At 43.1% G+C, this 11,948-nt stretch overlaps 1 protein-coding gene across 7 annotated transcripts in view; it reads right to left on the bottom strand.

Moving 5' to 3' along the window:
* Window positions 1-309: 309 nt before the first annotated feature.
* The window catches only part of sptan1.S (spectrin, alpha, non-erythrocytic 1 S homeolog), a 34,894-nt gene continuing 23,255 nt past the window's right edge, over window positions 310-11,948 (bottom strand). For 2 of the 7 annotated variants that reach the window (XM_041574741.1, XM_041574743.1), the window contains 27 exons: window positions 11,747-11,928; window positions 11,001-11,100; window positions 10,697-10,894; window positions 10,465-10,611; window positions 10,206-10,309; window positions 9,964-10,126; window positions 8,835-8,849; window positions 7,466-7,597; window positions 7,209-7,346; window positions 6,936-7,040; window positions 6,625-6,833; window positions 6,399-6,519; window positions 6,029-6,150; window positions 5,783-5,915; window positions 5,509-5,607; window positions 5,272-5,431; window positions 4,865-4,941; window positions 4,567-4,776; window positions 4,148-4,444; window positions 3,915-4,027; window positions 3,677-3,694; window positions 2,908-2,970; window positions 2,132-2,186; window positions 1,795-2,045; window positions 1,176-1,322; window positions 939-1,086; window positions 310-569 (listed from right to left, as the gene is read on the bottom strand). In XM_041574741.1, coding sequence (XP_041430675.1) covers window positions 444-569; window positions 939-1,086; window positions 1,176-1,322; window positions 1,795-2,045; window positions 2,132-2,186; window positions 2,908-2,970; window positions 3,677-3,694; window positions 3,915-4,027; window positions 4,148-4,444; window positions 4,567-4,776; window positions 4,865-4,941; window positions 5,272-5,431; window positions 5,509-5,607; window positions 5,783-5,915; window positions 6,029-6,150; window positions 6,399-6,519; window positions 6,625-6,833; window positions 6,936-7,040; window positions 7,209-7,346; window positions 7,466-7,597; window positions 8,835-8,849; window positions 9,964-10,126; window positions 10,206-10,309; window positions 10,465-10,611; window positions 10,697-10,894; window positions 11,001-11,100; window positions 11,747-11,928 — 3,633 coding nt within the window. In that variant the 3' untranslated portion in view covers window positions 310-443. The remainder of the gene's footprint in view (window positions 570-938; window positions 1,087-1,175; window positions 1,323-1,794; window positions 2,046-2,131; window positions 2,187-2,907; window positions 2,971-3,676; window positions 3,695-3,914; window positions 4,028-4,147; window positions 4,445-4,566; window positions 4,777-4,864; window positions 4,942-5,271; window positions 5,432-5,508; window positions 5,608-5,782; window positions 5,916-6,028; window positions 6,151-6,398; window positions 6,520-6,624; window positions 6,834-6,935; window positions 7,041-7,208; window positions 7,347-7,465; window positions 7,598-8,834; window positions 8,850-9,963; window positions 10,127-10,205; window positions 10,310-10,464; window positions 10,612-10,696; window positions 10,895-11,000; window positions 11,101-11,746; window positions 11,929-11,948) is intronic. The other 5 variants (XM_041574744.1, XM_041574746.1, XM_041574745.1 and 2 more) reach the window with 3 other exon arrangements.

Raw genomic sequence — 11,948 nt, 5'->3', positions numbered from 1 at the left:
ACTTTTAAATCCCTAGTATGTTAACCCCACATTTCTAAGGATTCCTGGAATTCTGGTTGTCTCCCATGAAAGCGTGTAGCACCTAAAGCGAGTAGGGCACCTATAATCAGCATATTGGTTTCAGGAATTTTAGAAGATGCTTCTTGTTACTTATATATATATATAACAGAAAAAAACAACCATTCCCCTGTTTGAAACAGAAATTAAGACTAGTGTCTTCATATATCCACATTTAGAATTCTGCCCATCTATCCCATGATTCAGCCATTGGGCACTTGAGTTGGAAAAGAGAACAAGTAGACACACTAGTGAATAATCAGCATTTATTAAAGCACATTGCTCATATTGCTTCTTCAGTCGGCTAAGGATACAGTGGGCAGTTGAAGGCAGAGAACATGCACAGCCAGAAACAGCAGACACAAGCAAGGCTTTAATCAGCCACATCAGTTCACAAATAGCGAGCGTGTGAATTCCACGTAGTCGTATGCGGAGGGCAGTTCGCGGCCCTTGCTGTCCATGTAAGGTTTCATGTGTGAAATGCAGTAATCTGCCTGTTCGCGTGTTAGATTCTGTAAAGAAGGAACAAGCAGAGATGGTTAATGGTAGCCTGTTGCCCTTTGCCCTAAACAGATGGATTAAGGGATGTACATGCGCGGATTTCCCCAGAGGGCGCCCATAGCCAATGTCCTCCGGCACCCCCTCCCTCCCACAAGATTGTGCGCATGGGCATATTTTATTAGTGGAGCGCTAAGCGCCTATCGCTTAGTGCTCCGGGATTGAGGTGATTAACCCTGCGGCTGGGCGGCATGCCACCCCTTAATTTTTGCCACCCTAGGCCCGGACCTATGTGGCCTTGCCGCAAATCCTGGCCTGGGGATGTAACGAATCAAACAGCACCAAACTGACACTGATTGCAACCCCTGTCCTTAGACACTGACCTGGTATAGTTCTTCCTTTGTGACATATGGTTTCTGGTCTGTACTCAGTGCTCGGAAGGCAATCTCTATCTCCTCGCTTGATTTGACGTTTTCAGTTTCTCTGCTAATCATGAAAGCCATGTATTCCTGTAGAGAAACGTGCCCATCTCTGGAGCAGGGGGAGAGAAAAAATACTCATCAGAAACCTCATGTTTCCCAGTAACCAAGACAATCTGGGTCAACTGCTGTGATTTTTACCTGTTGGGATCTACAGTGTCCAGAATGGCTTCAAACTCTGGGTCTGGTTCTCCTTCCTCTACCATGGGAAGATCGTACCCAAGGGACCGCAGACAAGATTTGAATTCTTGGTGGTTGAGGCGGCCAGACTTGTCCTTGTCAAAATGCCTAGAAAGGAGAAACTGGCTGTCAGTTTACAAGCTTTATGCTCAGATAATGGTCTGTCCTTTGTTACACCTATGTCTATATACCAGTATAAATCAACTGTAGGTAAAGACCTCCCTTGTTGTTCTCAATGTATATGTTTAATCACACACAGCCAGGTACTGCCAAACCTCCTTGACTTCACATATTACAAAACATCACTCCATTTCAGCCGAACTGTGATCCTTTTATTTGATAAGTTGCACTACATGTTTCAGATCCAGAGATCCTTCCTCAGATGCTTGTGTTAACTATAGACCAGTACTTGGTAAGCATACGTTCTTCTTTTGTACACTTTAATTTCCCTTTACCTACAGGATCATGCTACACCCCAGGGTATTGTGCCAAAACAAAGAGTTTCAAGCTCTTTGAATCCTAGGAATGCTCATATATAATTCCGTATAAAGTGATTTGAGTCTATTCCAATGATACTCACTTAAACATCATGCTGAATTCTTTGAGTGCTTCCTCTGTTACACCAGTTGTGTTTCTGGCCTGGATCTGTTGCTCCAGGTTGTGTTGCATTCTCATGCCTAACTGATCCAGTTGGTCCCATTGCTGTGCCAGCCCAACAGTGCTGTGTTCTGTGTATTTATTATCCAAGATAAGAGCCTCTTCCATTGCTGCGCCGAGATCTTCTATCTTCTTCAACTGACTCCTCATGGCCCGGATCTCCTGATGCTTTCTCTGCAAAGCGGAAACATGGTCGTTCAGACCTCAGCACAAATCTCTTTCATTCCCAGATAAAAGTAGAATTATAAAGGGGAACAAACCTTTGTAGCTTCTAGTTGTGACTCCAACGTTCCAGACTCTTCCACCATACAAGACCTACAGATACAATTTAAATTAGTAGAAGGCGATGATGAGTTATAAATGCTCGCTCGCTAGAGTAATTAGAAAAGATATGACTGACAACTAGAAATTAATTTTTATGTAGCTGGACTGATCAGCTTTAAACTCAACAGCTCTAAGCCAAGCACTCAGCGTTCATCGCACTCCTCAGCCCAGTGCGAGACAAGCTCAACAGTGTTTGGAGCATCTTCTTCAAGCCTTTCTGTATATAAGCCACCCCTTTTATTAGTGAGCAGGTTTATTTGTCAGTCTTGACAACAGGATAGTCTTTGGCTTGTTCAGTTAACAATATGCCTTGGCCCTTCTCAAGTCAAAGCTCACAGCCGCAAAACCACTTTGCAACCAATCCAGACACAGCAACTGCTTTCTACTGGTGATCAAACCAGTGCCACAAACACACAATGTGCATCACGTGGAGGAGGGAACACAGCACACTGCACACATCGGATGGCTGAGTGAGAGTAAGTGTTAAGGTGATCATCCCTTCTGTATGAATAACTCTTGCTCAACCTGCATGATTGGACAGTACAAAAAGATAAAGTGCTTTAACTAAGCCCTCATAGTGCAGAATAAAATCAGAAAACCATTGCAGCCCTACCAACCAAAATGTTGCAGTGAGGGTTAGTACCGGGGAAAGCATCAGAGTGGCACAGAAAACCAGTGGAAACTGAGCAATAAAGAGGTAAGATAAAAAAACCTTCCAGAAAGATCATCCCCAACTTCATACTGATACACACGTATGACTCGGCGATAGGCTATGCTATTTAAAGAAAAGAGACCCAAAAGTGAATGTCCCCAACACATAGAACACACACAGACACAAGACGGAGAAATTGCTCGTAGACTTGCCAAGTTGCAGTTGCACTTTGTGTTAAATTAGAAAAGTCATGATAGAAGGGAACTTAAGGCAGTGCTGTCCAAAATCTGGCCCAATATTGTACAAAGAAGTATATGGAGCCCTGAAACAAGCCAACAGCTATTGGGTTGCCAAGCTCTACTTACAGGACCCACTTATTTAAAGAGGTCAAAGGACAAGTGGATCTTTGTCTTAGTTACTCAAAATCAAGCTGATCTGAGGCTTGGACTTTGGGTCAATCATCAAGTCAGATCAGGGGGCTATGCTGCACCCTCAGGAGATCTGATATGACTTTGCCCAAAGGGATTTTCTAGCCAACATGATGAAGATAAGGTTGAGCCCCAACAGATACTTATTATACACAGCCCAATAAGCTGCTGATAAGGTCAAGAGCAGCCAAGCCAGGAGGAAATCCTGGGAAGTGTATGACTGGCTTTAGGAACATTTAAAAGCAAAGGAATAGGAACAAATCTCCCTTGGCTCTCTGGCACTGCTCCAGAATTGTGTTAATATTACGTTGGCTCTATAAGTGCAGGAGAGACAAGAGCACAACATACATACACAATAATAAAAATCAAACAATGAGACAGAAAAATGTTGAAATACTAACCCGTCCAGAAGGTAGGTCCTAGGACAGAGGCAAATTGAAGATGGCAGCAGAGTAAGGAGGGAAAAATGCACACAAAGAAAAAGTTGAGAATCACAAGATTAGCATTTCAATACATTTAAATTAGAATCCAAACTGATCAACATAGCACAGAATTAAAATAAAGATGAAAATGGAGTGTATAAATGGTGAGGCTATAGATGGAAAGGATGAGGGTCGGATGATTGGAATGATCTGTAACCTTGTCTCCTGAATCCATTGATGGAAAGCATTGGCATGCTGGGCAAACTCTTGTCGGAGCTTATCGTTCTCTTCCTGTCTACGCTGTTCTTTCTGTAGCTCAAGTTCACGTTCCTAGAGGAAGCACGAGAAACACTTTTTGCAACTGAAACCTATGAGACCCTAAATATTTATACAATTCATTTTAGGGATTCTCCCAAGAACAAGGCCAAATTCAGATCCATAAGATGTTACCTTTATGATTTTCTGCAGGTTGCGCCATGTCTCCTCCAAAGCCTCCATGGTGAACCATGTGTAGGGATTGGAGGCTACCCGGTAGCCCTTGATTTGCCTGTCCAGTTCGGCAAGCTGGTTGAAATCTGTCTGGGCAGAGGTGAGAGAATTGCGGAAGGCATTGTGTGCCTCACGTAGCGCCTTGATTTCCTCCAAAGAGTTGCAGCGAACGGGATCAGTCAAGTCCTCCTCAGCATTCTCAAACCAGCTGTTAAAGGCAGATGCTTTCTTGGCAAATGTTAGGAACAAGTCCTCAACCTGTGAAAAGAAACAGTATTTATTTGGCGACAATTGTAGACGACCGATATAGAGCACTGTAAGCTGAAAATGTGTTCTCCTAATAAGAACAGTCAGAAGAGTGAGAGTGACTCAGCACTCACCTTTCTGTAGTGTTCCTGAGCCTCCAGTAGCTTCTTCTTGCGGGCAGCAGAATTATCCAACAACTGGTTCCAGCGCTTCATCAGAGAAGCATGACGGGACTCTATAGCTCGCGACTGCACATGCTTTGCGGCCAGAAGCTGGTCTTTCAGTGTAGTGATGTTGGTAATGCCCTCTTGCTGGAAAGCCTGTAGCCCAGCGTCAAATGTTTCCTGGGATGTAGAAAGGAGGGCGTACATTACTAATAGGCTGTAATCACTGGTAGCTTGCATTAAACAACTTGTGTTTATTGCAACTCACCTGCTTAGTAAGAAGAGTTTGCACAGAGGAGAGGTCTCTACCATAATCATCAGTCTTCAGGCTGTTCTCTTTTTCACCTACAAACCGACAGTACGTAGAAAATGATTAGGACAGTGCTACTGGTCTTTATTCCTATATTCCTATGGTCAGTGAATAGGGTTTGTGCAGAATACTTACTCATCACAACAAGGAAACGTATCTATGGTTTTTGGTATTTCTTTCACTAAACCGTAAACCTGAAATTAATTTCAGTTTTTTTTCACCCCTCCCCGTTAAAAACTGTGTAATGAATACCTGTAAAATGAAGACAGAGGCTACAGCTAAGAGAACAGAGGGGCTGGTTTATTGGTAATATTAATGTCCCAATGCTATAAGAGGGATTCAATAGTCCTTGGGATGATACTCACCAATCCATGACTCTACAACATCCGCCTTCCAGTTGAACTGCAGGAAAGCGGAATTCTCATCAAGTTTGGCCTTGCGCTGTGCAGCTGCCTTCTCTAGCTCTGCCACCTTCCCACGGAGACCCTTCATTTTGGCACTAATATTCTCCACATGGTGATTGTTCTAGTAGGGAGAATTATTGGAATGTACTTTGTCTGACTCCAGTATACACAAACATACCATGCCCTCACGTGACTTACCTTCTGTATCAGGTCTTCTCCATTGGCACATACATCATGTACTCTGTCTTTGTGCACTGTAAAGTCTGTCTCAAATGCCTCGTGCTTCTTCAGCAATCCCTGCAGTTAAAAAAGACACAGTGAGGTCTTATTGTTCTGAAAGTAATTGAATATCATGGAGACCAGGTCTAGTGGAGAAGCTATGCAAGGCAGAAGTCTAGTTTCCTTTGGTAATCACACACTTGGCATGCTCACATGATTCGATCTTCAGCTTAAGGCTGCCCTGTATACCAACCTGGATGGCAGCCAGTGTGTCACCATAGTCTTCACTGGCCACTAGAGTCATCTTTTCATTAATCCAGGCTTCCTCTTCCTCTACATTGGCTACAAATTGTTGGTACTCAAGAGATTCTTCCAGCCTCTGACCACTGCAAATATTTAAAAAAAAAAAAAGATTGGAATTGGGATGTATGGCATCTGAGAGACAAACGGTGCAGTCCAACACATATGCTTCATTGAGACAGTGATCATTGGTGCTCACCGAGCTGCTGCTTGTTCCCTCAGTTCCTTCCAGTGCTCTAAAAACTGTGCCAGTCGCTGCTGAATTTCATCTTTTCCAATAGTGTTGTCATCGGCAAGTTTCTTTCCAGTGTCCAGCACTCCCTGTAGCAACACATCGGTGAGTTAGAGTACAGCTGTGACGTTAACATTACAGTCTCTATGCTGACCTGTCAGTGCAAGTCTACTGGAACTCTTTGTTAATTTCACCAGTTTCAGTTGTACTTTGGTTTGACACCGTTTGAAAACAGAATGCCAAAGACTAAAAGAAGGTGTCTGACATGTAGCTTGTCTGTTCACAGAGAGATCACGGCTAGATCACGGTCAATGCAAAGGAATTTGAACCTACTCACCTGAATGGCTGGCTCATGAGCTGCCAGTTCAGCTTCCAATCTCTTGTGTTTCTTCCTCAAATTCTGCACTCCAGTCAAATCTCGACCATAGTCATCGGATCCAACCAGAAGTTTCTTTTCCCTGAGTGCAAGAACAACATTTTCATTAGGCATTAACTTTCTGAAAGCTAACACCGCATATACATGCCATTACTAAACCCTTTTATTATGGCTAGTAGTGACATACTTGATCCATGATTCCTCATCATCAAGATCTCTGAAGAACTGGTGCAGGCGGTGGGACTCATTCAACCTGCTGCGGCGTGCAGCAGCCATGCTTTTGATGCGCTGGAAGCGGTCATTGATGGCATCCCTTTTCTCCTTCACCTGGGTGGTGTCAAAGGCGCTGCTGGTCATCAGACTATCTGCCTGCCCATTGAGATCTTTTAGGCGATCCTGTAGAGCAAGACATTGAGGAACACATAAAGTTAACACAGAGGCATTGCATCAAATACATCATTGCAGCCCTCTTTGTACAATACAATACTTTTCCTTTACCTCGTGAGCAGAGATATCGGCTTCCAGAAGCTGGTGTTTTTTCAGCAGGTTATTAACAGATGCCAAGTCCTTTCCATAGTCCTCTGATGCCAGCAAAGCATCCACCTAATGGAATGAGAGAGAGTGGATATATGTCAGCATTAAACATAGCAAAAGAAGATGGGGACTGTTACACTGAGTAGCCACCATGCCATCCGTTGGACAGCCCTGGAATATCTTGGTCTATAAGAAGGTATCTGATCAAGCATTCCCATCTTGAATATAGTTTCTTACCTCTGACAGCCAGAAATCAAAATCTTTGATGCCAGTGTTGAAGTTCTGCTGCTTGTTTGCTTCCTTCAGTTTCTGGCTCTTCTCTGCAGACTTGCTTACAAGGAACTGCCACTGATCAGCAAGAGCTCCAAGGCGAGCCTAAGTCATGAAAAGAGTCAGGGTAAACAAAAAGGAACTAGGCTCTGCATACCCAGAATAGCACATAGACTTGTCTAGTAAAGATGGCACATGATAAACTATAACCAAGTAAAACTCACCTTCACTGCATCCTCACTGCCAGCACAAGCACCTCGCTCAATAAGGGAGTTCCCCATGTCGACTACTCCACGAATACGGTCAGCATTGGCATGGAGCTCAGCTTCAAAAGCCTGGTGTTTCTGGTGTTTGCTCTGTGTACCAATGGAGAACAGCTTAAAGTATATGTTCCCAAACTGTGGAGCTGGCCCACCTAAAGTCAGTAAAGGGGGTTCAGCCTTAAGGCCCGTTAGGGTTAGATAATGATTTTATGATTATATATGGCAAATGTTAACCTTCTGTGTGGAATTTACTGATGCCTAAAGTCAACTGCACAAATGCAGTAGCGTCAAGAAGAAACCTCATAAATGTTTTTGTTTTTCTTTGGACCTTTGACCATTGCCAAGAAGTTGTCTCCACTCTGGCCAGCTCATCTGTTCATCATAGAGGGGAAAAGTTGGTATGGGAAGGCACTGGGGTGGTCAATAAACTTTAAAAACATATTTAAGACCATTGAGATGGAATGAAAAATGTGGACTTGTCAAGACTGGTCCCTTGCCAAGGAATATAGAATCTACCATAGAACCTGAACTTCCTTGAGCACCATAAAAGGCCATAACCAGAAAGGAGTTTCTAGGCTCTGTGCTACTCAGCCTCCTACTGTACTGTTGTAAGCTATACCCTACCTTTCATGTGCCTTCCCTGCTTTATTAAGTTGAAGAAACCCTGAAAATTATATTCTGGTTAAACCATAATAAATGGAGATGCTAAAATTAGGGATACACAGAATCCAGGGCTCAGTTTGGGATTAAGCTGAGTTCTAACACTTTCTACAGCATTTGGATTCTATTGAATCCTAAGTGTTCAATCATGCCAAATCCAAACTCTTAAAAGCCACATGACTTCAGTTTGAAAGTCGGTGCATCCCCAGCAAATATGTCACAATGAGTTGACAAAAAGACAAAAGTGAATCTGGCTGAAGTAGATACAGCTTCTGGCGAGGAATCATTTCCCAAAGTTTAGCATTAAGGCACAAGGAGGAAATGATCCCCTCGCACAGGAATCATGGAACACCTCTACCAGCACAAGGTTAGTCTCTATCCCAATCCCTAACAAGTATAGAGCAACCCAAATACTGACCAACACATGGGAAAAGGACAATATCAGAGGAATATGAGCTCACGCCAAGGTTAATGAGATCATGCAGAACGTGCTCTGATAACGCAAAGAACACCAGCCACACAATGACTATGAACATAAACCAGGAACCCGGGGGGGGGGGAACACTTAGAACTGCTAATGAAAATGAAAGGACTCGAATGGAGTAAGAAACCACAACAAGGTGACTACACACAGGTGAGGAAGACGGAAAACAATAACCTGACCACTTACCAGCAATTTGGAAAGCTATAAAACAGAGCAAGAAGAAAGGGTGTTGAGTGTCATCATACTTACTGAAGGCCTATTAGGTGAGCATTACTACAATTATGCATTCAGCTATATCAGGATTTGGGTAATGCCCATCACACATTGACCTGTGACACCTGTTCCCTGTGTCGGTTGTAGCTTTTAACATTTTAAAAGCAAAAATTTGCTTCTGTTTATTTTAATAGATTCATGACAGAGATAGACCACAACAGAGATAGACCAGCAATTGTTATGTATGTAGAAGAGTATTCCCTGTATAGGGATGAAAGGAGTCAAGTCTCTTACTTGAAACTGCAGATAAGGCAGATGCTGGGCCATATCTTCCTCATTCTCCTGCTATAATAGGTATTTTACTCATCATACCCCACCCCTGCTAAAATACCTAAAAATTGCATTGCTGGCAATGGAAATCATGACATGGGCAGTATTGGGCTATATTATAGGACTAAGATATTTTGCGGTCCTTGTCTTTTTAAAGTGATACGGACACTAAAATGTACACAAAAAATTACCTATGGGTCATGTTGACAGTTTTTCACTAATATGTCTGCTTTTGTAAGTATTTGTTACTTCCAGTTCCTAAACCTGACTGTTTTACCAACCTGACCTGTCCCTTCTCAGCCTTTCAGTTAAGAGTTTCTAATGCCAACAGACTACTGTTGCACAAATGTCAGCCCACTCATAGAGAAACATGGGGGATCAGATAGGTAATGTAAAATCATCAGTAAAAACTGGCAATATTATAAATAGCATTCAAAGACAATGTTATGATAGATGTAAAAAAAGGTTTAATTTCAGGTGTCACAATTTCTTTAAAATACTGCCAAGTGGTTAGTCCTAGGAAAGGGGTCAGCCCTTTACCATAGAGAAGGACAAAACTGGCACAACCGGGCAGGATTTATTGCATCCCTTCAACAGGGTGTCAGCACCATTGTATAATAACACAAAGCAGGGGAAGCTCCTTGCAATGGTTTGCCCCATTGTGCTGGTTTTGTGCAGGAAGGGAGATTGTGGGTGTTTCTGCAGGTTCACACAGGAAAACAGAGAACATTGATCTGCATCTTGTGTAAAGGACATTATCATTTACATTTACCTGGATGTTTGTGGGATCTTTGTAGGACTCATCGCTAGCAGTCTGCAATTTTTCACTGATCCAGGCTTCGATCTCATCGACGTCCCTGCTGAACTGCTGCAAAGTCTGAGATTCCCCAAGCTTGGATCTCTTTTCAATCATCTGAGCCTTGAGACGGCGCCACCTGTAGTAGAAATACCCTTAGCCGATGGAAAGATGACAATAACCAACGTTTAATAATCCTGAACACTCATGGAACCCACCTGTCTAAGACTTCATTGCGACGGGAGGCGATATCTCCCTTGGCATAGTGCTCAGCAGTTATCAATTGGTCGGCAAATGCCTGGAGGGCAGCAATCTTCTCTTCCTGCAAATTAAAAAAAAAAAAAAAATTCTCTTCGACCACTTCTCCCAGCCTCAACAACAGTAGATTTTCTTTATACTAGGTCAGCTAAAAGATTCCACTGGCCACAGCCTGCAAGATCATTATTTCCCCTGTCCTATTCACTCTCTGGATCTTACCTGGACATTAATGGCTTTATCAAAGTCTTCATGTTTCTTGATTAGAGCCTCCACACTATCCAGGGAATCCCCTTTATCCTCGCTGTTCAGGAAGGCTTCACGGGCTGCCATCCAGTTCTCCGCTTGCTCACAATCTCGGTTGAAGAGCTGCAAAAACAGTGAATCCAGAATAAGAAAGCAAAGAAGTGAAGTCTGTTGGAAACATTTAGGATTAAATATGGTGATTTGTTACCTGCAGCTCCAAGCACTGATCCAACATCATTCTGCGTTCTACCCAAGCCTTTTCCAAACTTGCCCGTTCCTGTTCCAAGATATCCAGCTTCTCCTTGATTTCAGGGCTGTCATAATGACCACGAGCCAGAAGCTGCTGTCCAAACTGCTCAAAAGCCTGGAAAGTGCCTGCTCTGGCATCAATCTCAGTCCGGTGTTCCTAAGGTTCCAAGAGTAGCCATATTAGTATTTGCCGCACAAACAATAACTGTGTTTATTCAATGCAGCCAGAGAGGTAATATTTCCAGTGATGTTTGAATATCTACCTGGTGTCGTTCCAGCAAAGCCTCTGCACCAGTCACATCTCTAGCAAGTTCATCTGATGACACCAAGCCCCGAATTCCATTGATCCAGGACATGAGATCTCTGTGAAATAGAACCATATGCGTTACTCTGTTACATAGTCGTAAGAATTTGATATATGAAGACGACCATTACAAGCACCTAAATGGTCAGACAGTTTGGTCAATTTTGGACGTACTGCCAGAACAGCATTATATCTGTGATCCCTTCTGGATGCCATTGTGACAGACCATCTTACTATCCCTTCATATTGTAGTCTGTCCAGACAGCTTTTAAACTTGATGCAGAAAAATACCAGTGGAACACTGAAATTTGAAAAAGTGCAAGGTTTATTCACCTCTATAACATAAACCTTGCACTTTTTCAAATTTCAGTGTGCCACTGATATTTTTCTGCAGGTAACTTTATGACCCCTGTGGCAGGTGTGGGTCCCCCAGTGTAGCAACTGGTACCGCAAAAGGTATAAGCACTCTACTATTGCTTTTGAGCTTTTAAACTTGATATGGCATTAGCAGGCCTATTAGTGATGGGCTGCAAATTCCTTCCACCTTCTTTTAGATCTGCTCATCAGATGAACAAGGGGATCATTATTATTTGGTTAAATCCAGATGTTCTGACAATTGGTCAATCAGATGGGTAACCATATTGTACACTTGTGTATGGCTGCCTTAAGGCCTAATATTATTAAAATTGGAACCATCTTTGTTACCTAAAGTCACTGAGGAAGCGTTGCAGATCGTGAGAGTCGCCCAGTTTCTCCTTGCGCTGGTTTGCCCGGGTGCCAAGGCTGTTCCAGGCCTGATTAAGTTCTGTGCATTTTTCCTGAATATCATCTGCAGACTCAGGGTGTGACTGGATCAGGCGCTCAGCAGTCTCTCCCAAAGAGTTCATCTGAGACAAAGTAGATGTTT

Source organism: Xenopus laevis, chromosome 8S, assembly GCF_017654675.1.
Source record: "Xenopus laevis strain J_2021 chromosome 8S, Xenopus_laevis_v10.1, whole genome shotgun sequence".
Taxonomy (NCBI): Eukaryota; Metazoa; Chordata; class Amphibia; order Anura; family Pipidae; genus Xenopus; species Xenopus laevis.
The sequence above is the reverse complement of the archived record's forward strand: the minus strand, read 5'-3'. Positions and strand labels throughout refer to the sequence as shown.